The sequence below is a fragment of the Melanerpes formicivorus genome, unplaced genomic scaffold, assembly GCF_026170545.1.
Source record: "Melanerpes formicivorus ecotype bairdi unplaced genomic scaffold, bMelFor1.0.p_v2 SCAF_3, whole genome shotgun sequence".
Lineage (NCBI taxonomy): Eukaryota > Metazoa > Chordata > Aves > Piciformes > Picidae > Melanerpes > Melanerpes formicivorus.
Genome location: NW_027142355.1, coordinates 30858053 through 30880662, shown reverse-complemented (window position 1 = coordinate 30880662; position 22610 = coordinate 30858053). Strand labels below are relative to the sequence as shown.

Genomic DNA, 22610 nt, shown 5'->3' with positions numbered 1-22610 from the left:
AGCATCTCTATCATTCAACAAAACACCAAAAGGACATACATTATTTAATCATAAAGAGATCTTTAAAATTAAACCTTCCTACATACTGAGAGCAGTGGGAAAATTACTTCACTGTTTACTAACACATAAGCATAGTGTGTAATAAATATCAAACCTTTGCTCAGCAAGTAATGGACACTCACTTGGCTCTCCAACTGTTAACAAAATATGACATACCTCGAGTTCAGATGAGTTTGTTTAATACTCTCAAAGATGTCAGTCAATTAAAGCATTGGATAAGTGATTCTTTTTCTAACCCTACCTTCAGTGTCACTTAAGCAAGTGGCCTTTACATAGTGATTGCCAGTTAAGAGAGACATTATGAAGGTGTTATACAGAAGGTTCAATGTCTGGCATATTTTACTATAGAAGTTTGGGTTCCTCTCTGGTGCTAGGCAACTGATTCCGATATATTATGTGGGTTTAGTTTGCAGTTACAAACAGAAGCTTTGCTTAGAGGGCCAGCAAGCTAGCTTGCTATCTGTTTGGTACAGAATGTCTACCCCTGTAATGAAAGAAACTAAAATTTTATTTTCCATAGTATACATAAAACACATTTTGTGTTTTTTCATGTTGGGCATCCAGACATTCAGAATTAGAGATCACGCATGTGTCATCATGAAGTATTGGAATTTGTGGATAGTTACACATTTGTCTCCTTAAGCTCACAGTATCTTCTAAGGTTTTTTTAATGTCAGACAGCACCCAAGTACCAAATGCTGCAAAATTACTGAAAACACTGCAACATGAAAGAAAAAAAATATCTAGAAGCCAAGGGGCAATACTATTTTTTATTATACATTGAAGCAATTACAGCATTTTAAGACTGAAAAATCTTTCAAGTAATTGAAGCTCTGCATATAAAAATAAGAGAAGAATAATTTTTTTCTCCCATCAGGAAAAGCTTATTACCTGATTATATCCTAATTTTTTTTTCCCTAGGCTCAGACAGGCTAAATCTTTCTTCCTGTAAATATCAGACAGTTTGAAGTTTTATATCACTCTAGAGACAGGAGAGAGAAAAGAGAGCACTTCTGGTGATGTGACATGATGGGTGAAGCTCTGAAGACACAAACTGCTTTCAGATTAGCTCCTGTTTCTCAGGCTGAAGCCCAGACAGCCAAGAAGGCAGTTGTCTGACAGAGGAAACATGACAGTCAATTTATTCCAGGGAAGCAGGACTTTGAAAAGATCCAGACTTCTAATGGATTACTTGATTATGCTCTTTAAAAGGTAGGCTAGATCTAGTTTTTTCCTTGTAGACATGAATGGAGCAAGGAGTTCAATTTTGCCTTCAACCTTGAAGCATCTCAGATCATTGGAAGTGCTCTAGCTCTGGAAGAATAGCTCACAACTGCTTCTAGCTGCAGTTCAGGCAGTATCCTACTTTCTCATCCTGTCTCTAGGCTCTTCCCTTTGCACTTAAAAGATTTTGGATTGGGACAATTCTACCAAAGCAACTACTCTGTGGTTGTGCACTTTGGAACACCTCAAGGAAGCTGAAGGAAAACAGTCACTGCAGCAGCAGTGCGGCACACAAGTTAAAGGATGAGCTCCCATTTGGAAACAGCTCCAGAGAAAACAGTGCCCTGCAGATGAAAACAAAAGTGGATTTTCCTTTCTGCTGCCTCAAAAACGAACTGAAACCAAGTCATAGATGTGTAACACAGGAATGCTGAATCTTTAGTTCACACCACACTTAAGTACACCTGCCAACCCCATCTCACGGCAAACCACCATTTCCTCCCCAGAGGAACAAATGCATAGCAAAGTAGTTACTGAATGCTGGATTGGTCAAGATGTGTTTCTATCCCATTTGCTGTCAGTAATACTTATGCAATTGTGCATTATCAGGTTCAGTTAGCCAATGTGATGAGATTCTTCTGTCCAGTTCCCACTAGCAGCTATTGTCAGCCTTTGCTGGTCGTCTTTGCCTGACAGAACCTGACATATAGTCACCTTCTAGATGGTGAGAAACAACACGATGTGCATTAAAAGATGTGAGATGCTAACTAAAATACTGTTGTAAGTAAATATTGTTTTTGCAGAACTTAGTATTAGCATCTTTAGCATATCTGAACAACACCAGCCTGAGAAACATGTGCCAAGGTCATGCCTAAATCTTAGTTCTGTATATGTCAGCTGTTGCAAAGCCATCTGCCAAGCCAGCTGTTTCGGGAATATATAACAATTTCTTAGATTATATATTTAGTCTAAAAGTTCCTATGTATTTTCCCATTTTCTTGTGTTTCTCAATTTATTTCTTAAGCCTGATTACCAGATGCTGACTGATATCAGCTGTATCTTCTTCATATGCAGAAACAAATGATCACATCCATTCTTTGATTATTAATGATTTTTTGGTGCTGGAATTCAAACTTGGAAAGGTTAGCAACACTAAATCAGGTAAAAGAATTAAGCAAAAATTGGTATTTTTTTCAAGTCCTGACAAAGTTTGAACAAAATCTATGATGTTTGCATACACACACATATTCACAAACACAAAAGCTACAAAAAAGGATGGCTGGTGATATAAGTGAAATAAAATTCAATAGTCTTAGACCTGTTGTAATGTCTTCTCAGAAATGCTGGGAGCCTGTTTCTATACACAGTAATAAGACAAGGAACAATGGGTTCAAACTTGAACATAGAAAATTTCATCTCATCATGAGGAGAAACTTCCTTACAGTGAGGGTGATGGAGCACTGGAACAGGCTGCCCAGAGAGGTTGTGGAGTCTCCTTCTCTGGAGAATTGCAAAACCCACCTGGATGCATTCCTGTGTTGACTACCCTGGGTGAGCCTGCTTTGGCAGGGGGGTTGAACCCGATGATCTCTTGAGATCCTTTTCAACCTCTAATACACTGTGATACTGTGATACAGTGATACAAACAAAGACTGAGCAGAGAAACAATAGCTCAAAGACAGGGCTACATCTCACTAGGCAACACTTACAACTCTGTTACTGTTGCTTGTGCTGCACTTCATTTCCTGAGGTGTGATTTTTAATCTGTGATTTTTATGACAAGTGCTGAATTAACAGACATGCAAAAACATTGCTAATGATATAACAACAGATAATTTCCTCCCTCCTGAGAGCAAACAGATCTTTACCAACTCGGCATATCAACAGAATTGAAATGAAGTTCTGTTGAGATACGTCATTTGCTACTTGAAAAACAAAGCTGTTGAGGTTTAGCACCTTCACTCTGCAACAGTGTTTCTGATTTTCCATGTAATCTGTGTTTGCAGCAATTCAGAAAATGTATGGATTACATTATGAATTTGTCATATAAAATAAGTCCAGAGCTTTTAAATCTTCGATAGCAAAATTAAGAACTGCAGTTAGTATTACAACATACATTTTGCATTTGTATTATACATCATAAAATGTTATGCATTTGTACCATGGTCTTCACATACTACCCATATTGTTTGTTAATATTAAAGGTGCCTTACTTGTTTGCAACCAAACGCATCACTGTCCAGTCTTTTGGAAACATCTCTGGTCGTATTAGTATCCGAAATACAGTGAAAATCTGCAGCAGGAAATCCTTTGGAAGGAAAAGAGAGTCATATGTCTTTGCCGCCTTAGAAGGAGCAGTGAGCTTTAAAAATATTTTAATTAGAGACAGAAAATCATTATAGAAATAGCAGAATTCTATTTCATTTCAACACAGGTACACTTCCTAATATTTTCACTCTTTTTTTTGATTCCCCAAGAAAGCTTTGAATAGTGACTTAACTCATCTTAAAATGCAGAAAATAATTCTATGTGCTGTTTGATTGACAGCGATGCATAAGAGAAATGTCAAAGATGCATTTGGTTTCCACCCATACACTTCCACAAATATGATCCCAAGAACAATTTGCAAATCAAAGCACTTTACAGACACTACAGTGCTCCAAATATCTCCTTAATCATGCCAGGTTTTCACCTCTTCCAAGAGTTATACTAAAAGTGTCGCTATTTTGCTGGGAAAGAGAGAGTGTAAGGACAGTTTTATCACAGGGTTTGCTAAGACCAGTGAATTCAACGGTGATACCCAGGCCCCTGAACTGCTATTGCAGCTGGCTGTCTGTATGCAGGTCACTTAACCATTCTGCCTCGTTTGCTGAGTCTACAAAAATAGCAAACATGTGTGAGCTACTTCTAATTTAGAAAGCACTGATTAAGAGTTTTTAGCATTATGATCTCCTATGTTATTTAACTCATTAATAAAAAAAGAAATTAAATTATTCCTCTCAGCACACATTTTTTCAGATTTTCTTTTCACAAATGAAACTACTAAGAAAATGTATAGTACTGTCTGTACTATACATGTAAGCAAAACGGAGCTCTTGGCCTCATGAAGAACATGAAGTGATGATGGAATCACCATGGTACCTGACCTTGAAATGTTTTGCATTGATTCTGCCCACATCCTTGTAAAGAGTTAGCCTGAAACACAGATGAAGATACAACCAACGACTATCAAATAATTTTGAACAATAAGGTATACTCTCAAGTATATTTACCAAAGTGTAGATGATGGACATTGCACAACAGATGTCTCCATTAGAGAATCACTGTAAAGGGGGATAAATGCAAGCACTGGGAAAGGCAGATGAGATCCCTGCGCCCACCCACCAGAGAAAATTACATAAAAGAGACAACCTGTTTTCTGAACAGAATGCCAAAACATTTTTCTCTGCTAAAGAGTATAATGATACTCATTGCAGACAACAGTGACTGAATGCAGGTGACCATCTTTACAGATAAACAAGCTCTATGAGCAATAGTTATTCCAGAGTGTTTTCATATAGCTTTGCAACTTACAGCTAATTTTTTTCACTTCTGACTGCTCCTTTTTTTTAATTTTCTTTAGGGGTTACTGCCCTTCTCTCTGCTGCAATCCCTGCAGCTCTGTACTATAATCCCAACAACACACCTATGCCTCAGGTATGTCAACTCACAGTAATTCTCCCATATCCCACTTTCATCTCATCTGTTGTCCCAACACAGTATATGTTGCCATTAGGGAGCTCACTGACTGGCTGCTGAACTGAAGAGACCAAATGGCTGCTTTTGGGAAACCAAACAATGGTTTACGAATGTAAAAGCCAAGGGCTGTATGAGGTGTGAATTTAGTGCCTTAAGAGATCCAGGGACCACTGCCAAAGCTTGCTAAAATTGACCAGCTTGTTTAGGTCATTAATAAATATATGACAGAGAGGAAGATCATACACACTTCATTACTTTAGGTAGCCAGGCTAAGATCAGAACGCATCTTTCATTCCAAGCAAACTTTAAAACAAAGCAAATGTAAACACTAGCATGAGATTTTGAATCACTAACACTAAGCTAATTATTTCTAAATTTAACAGAAACAATAGATAATTGTCATGAATTTAGTCATAGATGATGCCAGCTACGAAACATGGACTTGAAAAGCCTGAATAAGACTGAAGATCTCTTTGTTGCACTGTGTGTTAAAAACATAAGCAAGACAAAGTATAATTCAAAGATTAAGTATAACTGAAACCGAGAAATTATTATGAACTTTAGAAAATCTAGTCAATTATAAGATTTGTCAAGATACAGCTATTAAACTTCGATTAACAAAAGTAGCATTCATGGAATATCAATCTTGTAATTGTATTTTGAATGGTTTCCTTTGCATTAAACTATTGTCTTTCATATTTGTATCTGCTCTGCTGAGCACATCATCATGGTTTAGTAACAGACCCTAACATTTAAAAGGACGTTTTTGCAAGCAGTGTAAGTCAACTAACATTTAGTTGGTTGAATACAGATACCATTAATGTTTCATATGCTTTCTATCTTGAGAAACATCAAGGGAGTAATTTTGTCCTTTTCCATACTCTAAATATCATCCTTTAATACCTAGTGTACATAAACTCTAGCAGTATCTTACACCATTTAAATAGTATCAAAATATCACAGTTCAGTTTCCTCTAGTAGCAACATTAGCTTGATGAAATTATCAAACTGTGATCGTTCAAGCATGGCCCTGAAAGATTGAAAGCCATCTATTCAGCTAATCAAAATCTACTTTGGAATTTATTTCCCAAGTCCCTGTATGCAGGTAAAATCCTCTATAAAACAGGTCAGAGTCTTCACTAGATGGCTCAGAGTGCATCTATATAGCATTTTAGTTTGAGTCAACAGTCCACTTTGAAGATAACTGCTTGGTTGTCCATTGCTTCGGTTTGTACTGCAGGATTATCATGATACTTGGTATCAACTCTTTGCAGAGCATCCTAGAGCTTTTTTTTGCAGAGTGCCATGGAGTCCGTAAGAATGAAGATAGCTTTACAGTGAACTATCTGCTCAAACAACTCATTAATCCTGTAGCAAACTCCTTTCCCAGATCTTTCTTCCTCAGGAAGCTCAGCCTACATTAGAAACCATCAAAATATTTGTTTTAGCACTCTAGAATAGAATACAATTAACCAGTTTGGAAAAGACCTTTGAGATCATCGAGTCCAACCTATCAACCAACACTATCTAATCAACTAAACCATGGCACCAAGCACCCCATCCAGTCTCTTCCTAAACACCTCCAGTGATGGTGACTCCACCACCTCCTTGGGCAGCCCATTCCAAAGGCCAATCACTTTTTCTGTGAAAAACTTCTTCCTAACATCCAGCGTAAACCTCCCTTGGCACAGCTTGACACTGTGTCCTCTTGTTCTATTGGTGGTTGCCTGGTTGAAGAGACCAACCCCCACCTGGCTACAACCTCCCTTCGGGTAGTTGAAGAGAGCAAGAAGGTCTCCCCTGAGCCACCTCTTCTCCAGGATAAGCAACCACAGCTCCCTCAGCCTCTCCTCATAGGGCTCGTGCTCCAAACCCCTCACCAGCTTTGTTGCCCTTTTCTGGACATGTTCCAGCAACTCAACATCTTTCCTAAGCTGAGGGGCCCAGAACTGGACACAGGACTCAAGGTGTGGCCTAACCAGTGCTGAGCACAGGGGCACAATGACTTCCCTGCTCCTGCTGGCCACACTGTTCCTGACACAGGCCAGGATGCCATTGGCCTTCTTTGCCACCTGGGCACACTGCAGGCTCATGTTCAGCCTACTATCAACCAGTACTCCAAAGTCCCTCTCTGCCTGGCCGCTCTCCAGCCACTCTGACCCAGCCTGCAGCACTGTGTGGGGTTGTTGTGGCCAGTGTGTAGAGCTCGGCACTTAGATGTGTTACATCTCATGCCCTTGGACTCTGCCCACCTGTCCAGCCTGTCGAGGTCCCTCTGCACAGCTCTCCTACCCTCTAACAGATCAACACCCGCCCCCAGCTTAGTGTCATCTGCAAATTTACTGATGATAGACTCAATACTCTCATCCAGATCATCAATAAAGATATTGAACAGGATGGGGCCTAGAACTGATCCCTGGGAACACCACAGGTGACTGTCTGCCAGCTGGATGTGGCACCATTCACCACCACTCTCTGGGCTTAGCCCTGCAGCCAGTTCTTAACCCAGTTCCTAAACCTCTGCCTCAGCACTCATCCTTTCAGAAGTCCCATATGTCAACAGATGTTCTTGCATAGAAGGGAGGGAAGTACGGTGACTAGAACCAAATTTCTCCACCAGAGACATTCCCCATGCCTAGGAACCTCACACAGCCTGCATCCAAAGGGCTACTATAGAACAGTGGAATAAAATGCACCTAGTGGTAAGGTTTGGCACCCTCCTTACCCTACTCAGCCTCTTAGCTGAATGCTATCTTTTAATGTAGCTATTATATTTTTCTTTATTAAATCTATCCTTCATATCTATTCTGCCACACTATGTAGGGTACACTGCCAATGTATAAAAACTAGGCCTTCTGGCAGGTGCATATGAGTTTGTTTTGTCTTCTTTTAATCTATTAATTAAAAAACCCATGCATATCAACCAAAATTACTTTGCTGTGCTCAAAGCTGCACTGTGCTAAGATATAACATTTCCCCCATTCACTCTCCTGCTTCTCTTTGTAACTTCCATTACTACCTTTTGTCACAAATTTTATCTGAGCCTTTTTTCTGTCAGCGAATGCCCACCCACAAGGGCGCCTCTGCTCTGTAAATTGCTAGAAAATATATTTACTAGAAGAAGCTGGTAATTTGTGGTAAGCAAAAGGAGCATAACTTAAAAATAATATTGAATGATTTACAATTAGTGTGTCATTACATTCAACATTTCTTTACAACCAAAGTGAGAGAATTTTAAACAAATCATAATAAACTTATGTAAGGTATGTATGACTAGACTCATTCAAGCTCCATATGAAAGGTAAAGATAGTATAAAATGGCTTGAGAGAGGGAGAACATCAGGGAGGACACTGATGCAGACCACCTGCAACTTCTGGGATCGGTTGATGGACTGAGCCTCTCTTCCCCCTCACAGGCGTGCTTTTGGGTAAGATTTGAACTATTGGTTACACCGAGTGCATCCTCAGGGAAACAAAAATATCTAGAGAGTTGTTTTCTGACTTTTTATGTTTGTGGCCAGGCTGCATTATTCATGATCTTGATACTTGCCCATGCTTTGCAGACAGTGTGTTTCTCACTGGCAATACTCAAAGAGCCTGTGTCATTGCTTCAATAAACTGCACTTGCATTAAGATAGTTGTAAAATTTTCTCATTCAACACAACCAAAATACTTAAGTACAGCCATGTGAGTTCATGGAGCATGACTAGTCTGAATCATAGAATCATCAAGGTTGGAAAAGACCTCAAAGATCATCAAGTCCAATCTGTCACCACAGACCTCATGACTACTAAACCATGGCACCAAGTGCCATGTCCAATCCCCTCTTGAACACCTCCAGGGATGGTGACTCCACCACCTCCCTGGGCAGCCCACTCTCACAGCTAACAACTCTCTCTGTGAAGAACTTTCTCCTCACCTCCAGCCTAAACTTCCCCTGGTGCAGCTTGAGTCTGTGTCCTCTTGTTCTGGTGCTGGTTGCCTGGGAGAAGAGACCAACCCCACCTGGATACAACCTCCCTTCAGGTAGTTGTAGACAGCAATAAGGTCTCCCCTGAGCCTCCTCTTCTCCAGGCTAAACAATCCCAGCTCCCTTAGCCTCTCTTCGCAGGGCTTGTGCTCAAGGCCTCTCACCAGCCTCGTTGAAAGGGCAGTATGCTATTAGTGCACCTGTAATTGTGGTAGTTCAATATATTGAATGTGACCAGACCCAGAACACTGAACTGGGTACCACTCAGAATCTAAGCAGAGCTGCTTCTAGCCTCTCTGATATTTGAGGACAAGCTGGAATGTGAGGGGACTTATTGCCTGCCATATTACTTTCCCTTTTAACACATTATGTAGTCACCTTTAGTCCAGAAGAAAAGAAATACCTTGTGATATTAGTGCGTAATCAACCAGTATAGATGGTTAATTATAAACAGAGGTAGTTGAAGTAAAGATACATTAAGGGATAGCAGTTAAAAGGCCTGGCTAACACTGAGGTAGAATCATAGAATATGTCCCTTGCAAATCCTGTAGCAGATTTGTAACTTGTAATATGGCTTAAGAAAGACTCCAATCCACTTTGACATCACTGACCATGAGGAAAAAAAGTGGATTCAAAAATATAGCAAGCTGATGGTAGCTACCACTGAAGCTTAAATCTCATAGTATATAGTAGCCACAAGATTAACTACAGCTACTAGTTCAGTCTCTAAAATCATCCAAAAAAACCCAAACCAAACAACCAACAAACCAAACCCCAAAAGTCTTATCACAGTTATTTACACCTTCTGAAACATCTTTTACTCATATTGATGTCATTTCCTAAGAAGCGTATCTTAAACCAGTATAAAATACCAAGGAAGTTCTGCACTTGGTAAACAAAGCAGAAAAATACAAAGATAAGTGGGAAGACAGCTTAAATAGCCTAAGTCATACACAATCATCTCATGATTAACAGCAGTGTCAGCCTCACACACTCTCATCTTTCCCTCTTGCTCTCAGTTCTACACATTCAGTGATATTTGATATTTCCAAGTGAGGAAAAAACCCCACATTAAATTATTTAGGATTCAGAAGAGAAGGGATGCTGCATTAATTATGATCAACCTACTGCCACTGAATCACTGGTGGAGCTGATGCTGATTTAATGAGATCTGAATGGAAATAAGAACTCAAGTCCAAAGTTTGTTAAGACCTCTATTTTGATAGCTGATGGCACTGGCTACAGCTGCTTTCCATATGTCTCTGTATGATGGTAGAGTATGTGCATGCAAGGAATGTAAATGTGTCAAATCAAGTACCATTCAAGCTGTAATTCCAGAGATATTTCACATTCTAGAAGCAGGAAAGCCTGAATATATTCAACACTATTTCAAAGCTACATCAAACCAAAATCAAGCTTGAAACCATTAGGAAATGCAAAAATCTAAACCTAGAAATACAGATCTGATCAGAACTCAAACAAAAGGGAAAACATTTTCAGTAAATATCATCTAGATTCCACAACATCTCCTAAAAATTGCCTAACAACAGCAGCTATGATAGGTGAAAACAGATCCTGTAATACTAATACAGAAATCATCCACCCTATATAACTCTGAAGAAGTATTCCTGATCCATGATAGAGACAACTTCCTAGTAGGTGTTTTCTATCTTTCTAGTTCAATATGACCATGTCATTACAAAGGAAAGGCACTCATGAATGGCATGCTCTCTTCAGACTAATTGGTGTGATTACTCAAGACTTCACGCGTGGATCCAATCTGATACAAAGTAAGTTTTTTGTGGTCTGGCAGAAAGAAGTCTTTATGCAGGAAATCTTAAATTTATTTAAAAAAAAGAATAAATCCACCCCACTCCTCCAAAAAGGATTAAAAATACAGTATCTCCATGAACCAGGTATCTCCATCAACTAAACTAGTAGCAGCTGCCCTGACAGGGCTCCATAGCTACTCTTTCATGTTCACATTGGGCAGACACAACCAATCTGACAGGTCGTCCTGCAAACGGACTTGCTGTGCAATTAAGAAAAAATGGAGGATTATTTTCTCAACCTGCATGTTTGCCATTGCAATATGGAATTTCATAACTGAAGAAATTACCAAACATCATAAACAAAGCAAAACACAAACTAGCCGACAGGAAGAATGAAGCAAAATTATGTAACCTTAAATTGACATTATCTTTAAAACAGGTTTTGAGGATAAATTCATGGCTTTAAAGCAATTACGTAGTCCTCCCATCCTGACTCCATCTGCTGTCATAGTGGAAGTAACAGAACCCTAGCCCCACTGTAAGAGTGGACCTGAGAACACATGAAAGACAGTGCCAATGCTGCCTAATCTTAAAACCAGATTGCATTTAAATAATGAAGAGTTTCATCAAAGCAGAGGAATATTTAAAAAGGGAGATAAATCAAAAAGAGAACTAAAAAGAGATTTGAATAAGTGGAAAGACAATTCTGGTACTTACCCTCAGATCTTCCTTTGTGTTGAAGCTATCAAGAAGCTGTTGATAATGTCTATCAGTCATTTGCCGCAAGAGTGACAACAAACAGGAGACAAATTCCCCCTGTTCAGATAGGAATAGAAATATTATAGATTATAGTGTCTTCGGTACTCAAGCTTAGACCATCACATTCTAAGCAAATTAATCTACAATTGAGACTGAACACTCCATGTTCTGTGAAAAGAGATTAATTTAGCTACGATCTTCCCTCCCGTTTATAGAATTATTTTTCCCCAAATGGAGTTGACTTGCTTAGCAAAATCAATTTGAAATAGTTGCAGAAAGGCTAAATCAGTAAAATTTTGTTTCGCGATTTGTTTCCCTTGCATCTGTTTTTAAACAGATTATGAAGATTGCTAAATTTATAACCTCTTAGTCAGCTCAGTTTTGAAACAAATCTAAACCAAAGTATTTTGCAACAATTGCGGGAAGAACGCTGTTGTTTTTCTTTAGGGAAGAAATGGATGGAGTTAGCTGGGAATTCTTCAAAACATTTTTTCATTACAAAACTCAGTATCTGTCAAAAAGAAAATTCATTTACAGGACATTGCAGTTGCTTTGCACCTACAGAGCAATTCCTAAGTAAAACACACCAGAACTTGACCACTCTCTCATAGTGCCAGTGTCTGTGTTCAGACTGTCATGTCCCACACTCCAGGCAGCAGCTGAGGGACCTACTGCACTGTTGCATGGATTCCTCCCTGCCTCTATAAATGCATGCTCACCAGGCTGTCTTTCAAACAGCTTGGGATTCGGGAACAAAAGAGTAGAGAACTGCACTAGGTATCTCCAGTGGGCAATGAAATGACCATTATGGGAAGAAATAGGTTCTCTTTCCCTTTCCTGTCTTCCTGTTCACTTTTCATAGAATCATAGAATCAACAAGGTTGAGAAAGACCTATGAAGAAACACTGAATGGTATTAATCTGATCCAATTGCACAATGGATGAGGACAGTCAAAGGTGAAGAGAGAAAGGTCTCAATTATGTCCCAGTGCTTAAAAAGAACAATTCTGAACTCTGACAAGCCTGTTAAACAACAGGAAATTCACTTCTGGACTGTGTCTACTAGGAATGGGGAATGAGACTGGGACAGGAGACAGGTATGATAACACTACTTTAAAACAGCGCCTTTCATTAAAAAGAGAAAATAAGATTATAAAAAGGAGTGTTTTCACAGGAGTGGCTGTTCTACATTTTACTGGAAGGCCTAATTCACTTGTGATTATACCTTGCATGCTTGGTGGTGTATGAGGTGATGACTGTCATTGGCCACAAGGTGATAAAATAATTGTCTTGCTCATTATGAGGTTCTACACTCAAGTAATGATCCCAAGTTAATTATCACCCTGCAAAAACGTTGTTCTTTTATGGTGAACACAGCATTCTCAAGACAATATCCAAAGACTACAAAGTATCTTAATCCTCATGCTCTGGGCAAAACAGTCAAGGTTACAGCTGATCTCTTTTAAGTATCTGAACATTTATTTCTAAGCCTATCAGGTTCTCTTCCAAAACCAAAAAGGCATTGGTCTTTAATCATTATTTTCTGATATCATTTAGCCTCAATATGATTTTGTTGTACCATTTAGTATAATCAGTTGGACTTGATGATTTTGAGGGTCTTTTCTGACCTGAATGTTTCTGTGATTCTGTGATAATGTAGGTTGGATTCAATGATCTTAGAGGTCTTTCCCAATCAAAAAAGTTCTACGATTGTATGATTTCTGCCAATGTTAGTCATCGACTAACTTAGAAATCATGCATGAAAGCAAACAACCTTGATGAAAATAATTTAGGATCCAATTCTAGTGTCATATGTCAAGCCATGATGAATATTAAGTTCACTTAGATAGAATCCTGAAGTATTTTTTGTGCCTTATTTAATGAGCACAATTATTAAAATACATGGAGTTCACAATTAAACTGTAACTCATTATGCCTGCAGGACTGTACTTCCAAGATCTGAAATCAATAATGGTTTGCTTTAATTGATTACTTTCTGCTAACTCTTCATATACAACCATATTTTTCTTAAAGAAATCTGAAGTTCTAAGTCACTGGCATCCTGAAACAGAAGTTTCAATCTCACCACTGCATTAAATTCAATGTTAGTGCAACATCTCTAAGACTGACACCCTGAAGATGTGTTTTCTTTGTGCTCAGTTTAAAGCATCATATCCATCTTTCAGGTTGTTGTCGAACAACATTCTTCACTGCAAATTGAAAACAATGGTGCAGTCATGGCAGTGCACAGCCTGATGCTGCCTGGTTTTATGCTGCTTATTTATGCTCCTCCCTTGTGCAGAAAAACAGTGACACATGAGCCTAGACGATCACACTGAGATGGTTTAGGACTACTTCCACAAGGAAGACTATTTCTAATGCAAAAATATGACAGAATTTTATCCAGTGTGCTGCCATAATACATCTCACAAAGAATATTTTATGATACATGCATCTTGAAATACTGGAACAAACTATATTGCTGTACTCACATTGAATACGTTATCATACTTGCTCTACAAACAGTTCCAAGAATCTGGCTCCCTGTGTTGCTGTAAGCCTGTGTATTGCTGTGATGCTTCTACATAAATGTATATAATTGCCTTATGCTGTACTTTGAGTCACATCCACATTAAGTAGTCTTTGAGAGTCTGTGGTGACAAATGACATGGCTTTTCTGATGTGTAAAAAGCAAATTTTGCAACTCAAAAGCACTTTTGGAGTCTAATTTTTTGATGGTGTGAAAAGAATTAGGCTGTCATGGTGTTTTATGGAAACTTAATCTGCAATCAAGTGGGTATCTCAGAAAGAAGCAGGATTTGTCTACCTGGATTACAGTCTAGACAAGTAAGTGCTCTCTGCAGCAGGCTGGTAAGTGGTTGACAGGCTGCACTTAGACAGTGGTGGTAAATAGCCCTTGTTCAAACCTGCAACCTGTCAGAAGTGGGGTCTCCCAGAGATTGACATTTGGCCTAATTCCATTCAATGTCTTCATAAGTGATGTGAATGATAGGATCAAGTGTACTCTGATGAAGTTTCCTGATGATATCAAACTGACTGGGGAAGCGGATACTTCAAAAGGGAGAGCAGGAAAACCTTTATAGGCTGGAAAAGCAGGCTTCCTTATGAATTTCAAGGAGGACAAGTATGAGGTCTTCCACCTCAGAACATATAAAGGAAGAGTATGGCACAGGCTGGGATCTACCTAGCTGGAAAGCAGCTCTGTGAAAACAGATCTGGGGGTCTTGGTGGACAACAAGCTCAATATGACTCAATAGCATGCTTCAGGAACAAAAAAAGCCAAGAGGATGTTAGGTTGCTTCAACAAGGGCACCACCAGCAGAGATAAAGAAGTCTTTATCCCACTCTACTCAGCACTTGTCAGGCTTCACCTAGAATTCAGTGTTCAGTTTCAGTTTTCACTATAGAAAAAAAAAATGCAGGCAAGCTGGAGAGAGAAGGGCCAAAATGACTGGGAAGCCTGCCATATGAGGAAAGGCTGAGAGAATTTGGTTTATTCAGCCTTAAAAAAGAAGGTTTAGAGGAAGGAGACCTTATCAGCATGTTCTAGTATTTAAAGGGTGCCTACAAAAAAAAGATGGTGACTCCCTTTTTACAAGAAGTCACATGGAAAAGATGAAGGGTAACAGGTACTAGTTACTCCTGAGGAGATTTCAGTTAGGTAGGAGAGGAAAATGTTTCAAAAGGACAATCAGCCATTGCAATGACCTCCCCAGGCAAGTGGTGATGTCCCCACAACACTGGATACTTTTAAGAGCTGGCTGGTCAGGGTGCTGGGCTGTTTTATCTTGCGCCATAAAACACTTCATGTAATGTTTTTTTCCTGTGGGACAAACACTCAGAAAACACAGCACGTTACTTCCACAGCTATTAAATGCTTTTGAAATGTTTGATCTCAGAGGAAATTCTGTTTTGAAATCATCTATGCATTAATGAAAACCACTGCCGTGTAAAAATTGGGCAATTAGGTGTATAATGAGACAGTAACAACATAGTATGTTCTTTACACAAGGTATTACCCCCTCACCTCATACTGGGGTCATATCCCTTGCTATGTTACAAATTAATTTTCCCTTCAAAAGTAAACTGGGAAACTTGCTGAAAACAAAGCAAAATTACACTTTGTTTTATCAGTGGTCATCACAGATTTTCCTGTAAGTGCCTCACATTTCAACCTTCTAATTTGCATGAGTGTTGTAGCAGTTTGACCAAAGTATCATTTGTTTATTTTCTAAATCCACTCAGAAATGAAGCTCAAATGCTCAGCCCAGTGAACAACAAAATGCTTTTCAATTAGTAAACTCGGATTTGTACAAGTTATAAACAGATTCTACAGGCATTTTTAGAGCTGTTTGATCATGTAAAAATATGTGTATTTAAGAAATAAAAAATTTATTAATTGGCACCCTTCCATTTTTGGGAGTTCAAACTCAAAGAGTGTTTTAGAAAGCTATTAAATTTGTCAAGCAAAGAAACCTAATGAAATACTTAACTGACCTGAAACCACCTCAAAAGATATGTCACTTTTTGGTGATTTTTTTGAGTAACAATTTTTCAATAATGAAAAGAAAATGTACTATTAACGCTGGAAATTAAAACACATGAAAAAGCTTTCTTTATTCTACACATTTCTCTGTTTTACACACAAAATCTTAACCCAGTGAATTACTGTATAAGGACAATATTGTCACAGATTCAGTTGTCCAACCAGTGGCAAGTGTGAGCTATTTCATTTCAAAATACTTACAGTCACATCTTGAAACTGGAGGCGCAGAGCAGAGCCTGCTGGTTGTGGTCGGCTGGTGATCTCTAGTATGGTCCTTAACAGAATATCTAGCAGGCTGTTTACAATCACATCAATTTCTTCCAGGACAGATTTTTCCTTAAAAAATAAAACATGTAAGATTTAAAGGTTGAAAGAAGTACTTTCAGAGATAAATTACAGTTTTACTATGAATATGACATTTGAAAAACAAGAGCTGTAATCTAATTAATAATTTTACCTTAATATGGTTCTTCTTCCCAAGAAGTTTTGATTAGAATTGGAATAAATCAGGTTGGAAGAGACCTTCAAGATACTATGAGGAGAGGCTGAGGGAGCTGGGATTGCTTAGCCTGGAGAAGAGGAGACTCAGGGGTGACCTTATCACTCTCTACAACTACCTGAAGGGAGGTTGTAGACAGGCAGAGGTTGGTCTCTTCTCCCAGGCAGCCAGCACCAGAACAAGAGGACACAGTCTCAGGCTGTGCCAGGGGAGGTTTAGGTTGGATGTTAGGAAGAAGTTCTACAGAGAGAGAGAGATTGCCCATTGGAATGGGCTGCCTGGGGAGGTGGTGGAGTCACCTTCATTGGAGGTGTTCAGGAGGAGACTTGATGGGGTGCTTGGTGACATGGTTTAGTTGTTTAGGTGGGTTGGATTGGTTGATGGGTTGGACACGATGATCTTGAAGGTCTCTTCCAAGCTGGTCTGGTCTATTCTATTCTATTCTATTCTATTCTATTCTATTCTATTCTATTCTATTCTATTCTATTCTATTCTATTCTATTCTATTCTATTCTATTCTATCATCGTGTCCAACCTATCATCCAACATCACTTAATCAACTAAACCATGCAATCAAGCACCCTATCAAGTCTCCTCCTGAACAAATTAATTACATTGTAATTAATACATTAATTACATTGTACTAGGGATGATTTTGAATATGCAAATGTACAACACATTAGAATAGCTCTATTTTCAATTAATGTTTAGAAGAAAGCATTAAATAGCACATGATAACTTTGGGGGCAAGATTTTTATAGGTAACACCCATATATTTTCTGGGGAAATTGCCAAAAAAACTTAAACTCCAGAAATTAGACTTCTGTTTTCACACATTTAAACTATCACCAGAAACAAGCAGATGGTGCTCAACCTTCAAGACCTGCTTCAGCAGTAAGGACCAGCTACACTGCTTCCCATCAGCCAAGCAGCACAAACAAATTAGTCATTTATGTAAGCCTGTAACTGCTTGTGTGAAACATCAGTGCAAAGGAACTAAAGTGTTCACCACCAAAAGAGACCATGAATACCTTCATTACATGCATGAAAACACCCGATGAAGTCAACTTGTAGTTACTTTTCCTTTTTAATTCAGATAGAAATATGTTTTCCCTGTTTCAGCAATGTTTTCTGTTTCCACTGAAGCAGACAATACCATCTTAATCTGAGCAATTTTATACACAATTTAAGATGACATTTCTTCACAGAAAGGAACACTTCCGAATCAAAAGCATGGATCCAAACAAAAAATTCAGCTCACAAACACATCATTCAGCCTTGCTGACATAGAGATGTAGGAGTGATTTTTATTCTCCTCCCCCCTGCTTCTACACACCCAAAGCACATGATTTGTAAAAAAAGAAAACAACAACCACCAATTAAAAAAATGCTCTTTGGATTCAAGATGAGTCTAGTGTCATGGCCAAGTTCTCAGTCACTTTGTCTAGTATCAACTAACTGTTAACTTTGTTAATTATGAAGGCAGACAGTATGCAGTGTATTTAGGAAGTCTATCAACTGTGAGGACTCCTGCAAAAACTGATATTAGAATGGCCAACCACCTTAACTTTCAAAGCTGCTTGAGTGCTAGTTCACTTGTTCCCTCAGCCTCTAAAATTATCTTAATTGCCATGGAAGGAATGAACCAATTCGCAAAACAAATTGCATAAAAGTCACCAAATTGTAGTATCTGCATATCCTGAACACTGGAGATAGTTTCACATAGATATCCACTGCTATTGTGTATATCTCTAGCTTGATGACTCAAAATGAAAGATTTCCTTAAATTAAAACCACACATGCAAGCCTTTGTCCCAATACAAAACCACAGCTAAGCTTTCTCATCTATTACTTTATCTTGTGATGAGGTATTATACTAATCCAGGAGCAGCTGCAATGAAAATGTCAACAGTGCCAAACAAAATTGCAAGCCATATCTATATCAAATCATTGATGGAGCAACTTGAACTGCTGACAGTTGTATGAAATGAAAAAAAAAACACATAAAACAGTTCTCTCTAATGCATTGCAACATAATATATCCTGGACTCGATGAGCATGTACTGCACTAACTACAGGCAATGCTTGTTCCTAATTGTCTTATATCCCTTTGCCTGTCAGAATTTATCATCTTTGTATTTGCAAGACACCAAATCTCACTCTCATATGTAGCTTTCACAGCTGAATTTGCAAACACAAAAGTCAGAACTCAGCCACAAAGTTTGTCAGCTAACAGCCAAGTGCAAACCCTTGCAATACTCACATCAGTCTGTTGACCTATACCTATACGTATATTTACCTATATCTACCTTTACCTATATATCCCTCTGTCCCATATGACTAAACAGTCCACAGCAGAAAATCTATCTAAAAGAACTCGATACTGAAAAACAGTCAAAGCTGGGCAGAGCACTATGAACTACAATTAAAATATTCTTGCAGGGGAGGAAAAGGTTTATGAGAAATCAAAACTACATGATTATGCAGAATCATTACACAGAGAACTTTAAAATGCTCTTGGTTAAGGTCCAGTTTGTCTCATTAAATGTTATTGAGCCATATTGAGAAGTTTAACACCTCTTGGATGTGACATGGTGTTTACTCACAGAGCTGTTCTTCTTGATAAGGCAAAATATGTTACTAAGGATACGTGCACACATTATAAGGTCCTTCTGCTCTTGCAAATGCATGTGAAGATGGTGTAAAACCACAGGAAGAAGAATGTATCGAGAATCTGGAAAAAAGAACAATTTTATGAGTAGGAGCTTCTCATAGGATCATTTAATTTTAGTACAGACAAGAAATGTGTCTTCAGTCCAAAAGAGGGTTTCTGATAAGAAGAAACATTTACCAACATTTTTTATAAGCTGAAACTTTTACTTCATAACCATAAGAACCTAAAGCAAACACATGAAGAAACAATATGTGGAAAGTCAGTATGTCACATCGTGCATGGCAAAAAACACCCCTGTGTGGAATGATACTGTATATTACATAATGTATAGCAGTTATATAATTTTTATATATATATTTATAACTATATAGAAGAGAAAATTTCCACTATTTATTGAACTGTCATGAAAAAACACTTAACAGAGTAATATTTGGATTCAAAATAACGTGAAATGATGCTCTTGGTTCCCTGCCATATCACAAGATCCCGTTGCAAGCCAAGATCACAACAGACTTCATCTTGAACTTCTGTTATCTCTTTAAATGAGTTCTACTTTATATACAAGAAGTACTTTCAGATTTCTTTTCAGGATTTTAACTTTTCCAGGTTCCTTACTCCTACTGAGTGTGAGCAATCTAGGCAACATAAAGTGATATGCCTTTCCTCTATTTAATTTTCTAAACACAGCTTTTTGGTGCTATTTTCAGACCCTAATTCACTCAAAATTATGCAAGAACATCACTAATATGCTACTTCTTCTTGCATCTCTCTCTTTAACAATGTTAGATGGGAAGAGCTCTAATACTCTAATAATAATACTAATATAATAATACTCTAATATAATACCTAATACTCTAATAATAATACTCTAATAAAGAGCCCCTCAGTTTAGGAAGGATGTTGACTTGCTGGAGTGTCTCCAGAGAAGGACAACAAAGTTGGTGAGGGGCTTGGAACACAAGCCCTATGAGGAGAGGCTGAGGGGAGCTGGGGCTGCTTAGCCTGCAGAAGAGGAGACTCAGGGGTAACCTTATTGCTCTCTACAATTACCCGAAGGGGGGTTGTAGACAGGCAGAGGTTGGTCTCTTCTCCCAGGCAGCCAGCACCAGAACAAGAGGACACAGCCTCAGGCTGCACCAGGGGAGGTTCAGGCTGGAGGTCAGGAGGAAGTTTTACACAGAGAGAGTGATTGCCCATTGGAATGGGCTGCTCGGGGACGTGGTGGAGTTGCCATCGCTGGAGGTGTTCAGGAGGAGACTTGACAGGGTGCTTGGTTGCATGGTTTAGTTGGTTGGGTGGTGTTGGATGATAGGTTGGACGAGTTGATCTTGAAGGTCTCTTCCAACCTGGTTTATTCTATTCTATTCTATTCTATTCTGTTCTACTAAACACTTGTGATAAAATATTGAACACCTATTTACAACTCAATAAACAGGATGGGTGGTACCATGTTTTCATTTCACTCTTGTTTCTAGATCTTTTTCATAACTGAGAAATTATGTTCTCAAAGAATTGTCCTTGAATAATTTCCTTTAATAAAATTTTAAGGATGATTATATTCTATAAGAGCTAAATATACTAACCTGCTCAGTTTCTTTGTTCATTAATGCAATTATTTCCAAAACCTGAGTTTATCTAGCTGTTAATTTATTCCTTTAAAATAATTTTGCCCAACAGGTACTGTTCCTAGATTAGTCTTTCTGTGAACACTTCCCCCCAAACCCCCAGATATTTCCTCTAGTTTCTCCGAGAGGGGAATAAAAAGATTTATTCTGAGGTTTTATTTGGTGAATGCTTCTTGCAACTACTGACATACAGCACTAATCTTGTTTCACCTGCATGTTCCAAGTAGTGCCCTCAGAAGAAAAAAAAACCCAACCAAACAAAATAAAACCACCCACAAGACAAAAAACTGGTTTTGTTAATTCCCGTTCAACCGTGTCAAGAAGGACATGTCAAGATGTGTTCCTCTGTTACTGGCCTTAACACTTCCCTTCACAACAGATTTAACTCCTCACCAAAGCAGCTATAATATTTTTAATGCAAGAAAGACAACAAATGAGTGCTATGGTATGTATGGGAAATTAGAAAAGTAGAATATATTCTGGGTGCAGGCCTATGAAGGTCATCAATTTGACTGTTTTACATATATCAATGGGGATGCATCTAAAGAGTTACACCCAAAATTCAAAGAGACTGGAAGAAAAGCCAAGAGGGAAAAAAAAGACATTGCTATTCTTTTATCACCAGGAAAACTGTCATCTTGTGGTTCAACCCATCACACATCTCTTTCTTTTTAGACACTCAGTGTAGTGTACTAGAACGATGAAGTAAATATGGAAAAATAGAAGTAAAATAAGGCCTTCACACTCACTTTTCACAGCAGCTAAGCAGATAGCTGCTGCTACCTATACAAAGGTATACACATGCTTTACCAAAGCCATTTCAGACATCTTATCCACACAGGAACAGGAAATGCAATCTAAAACCTGCATTCTCTAGAGAGGCAGGCAGGGACCACACGTATTGAATAGATCTGAAACTGTATAAACATTTGTGCCTGGGCATCTTAAATCAACTCCTGCCTGTCTGATGCCTCTGTTTTAAAAACATACTATATTTAACTCCCAATTTTAGTGAAAGCATAGCTTTACTGTCGGTTGATTTCTGCAGCAGTAGTAGCTAATGGGTTAGCTGTTCAGACCCCTGCAACACAAAGTGTGTAAAACTCCCATGCCAAACTACTCTCACTTGTTTCCAAGCAAGCTCCAGACAACAGAAAACATTACCTAAGTGCCCTCTTCAGTTTTAGATGCTTGAATAGAGTTATTTGCTGCATTCCATCTAGTTCAAGTATGTTAGCTAGCACCCTAGCTTGCACCATTTGTTATCTTCATCCAGGAGACAGAAATCAATTATTTTCACAGCAGCAAGCCCTGACTCCACATTAGGATGTACAGTTTACTCTGCACAATTAACATAGTCGAGTGCAATATTTATTGTATCAAGAGAATTTTAAAAGGACTTCCATTTAGGTACTGACTGAAGGAAAATTTACTTATATTTTTGTATTTTAAAGACACAAAATATTAAGGGCAAAACCACCAGGATGCTGATCTCCACAAGACCTTTCAATCTATTGTGGCTGAAATTACACAAGTCTGCCTGGTCTTCCTAATGTGGACACTGTGAGCTTGTACTACTGCCTGATGTTTTTCATGAGTTTCCCAGTGATGAAAAATTTATATTCTATTTGTATATAACCTGCCCTCCATGTAAAATTTAACATGTAATTTTCATTGCTTTTATAGCCAAACCAACTCATATTACTTCTTAAAATGAAAGTGG

At 38.5% G+C, this 22610-nt stretch overlaps 1 protein-coding gene across 7 annotated transcripts in view; it reads right to left on the bottom strand.

Moving 5' to 3' along the window:
- The window catches only part of DOCK4 (dedicator of cytokinesis 4), a 257655-nt gene that overhangs the window by 59104 nt on the left and 175941 nt on the right, over nucleotides 1-22610 (bottom strand). For all 7 annotated transcript variants that reach the window (XM_068169979.1, XM_068169983.1, XM_068169990.1 and 4 more), the window contains exons 24-27: nucleotides 19195-19322; nucleotides 16291-16425; nucleotides 11482-11580; nucleotides 3498-3592 (exon numbers count right to left, since the gene is read on the bottom strand). In XM_068169979.1, coding sequence (XP_068026080.1) covers nucleotides 3498-3592; nucleotides 11482-11580; nucleotides 16291-16425; nucleotides 19195-19322 — 457 coding nt within the window. The remainder of the gene's footprint in view (nucleotides 1-3497; nucleotides 3593-11481; nucleotides 11581-16290; nucleotides 16426-19194; nucleotides 19323-22610) is intronic.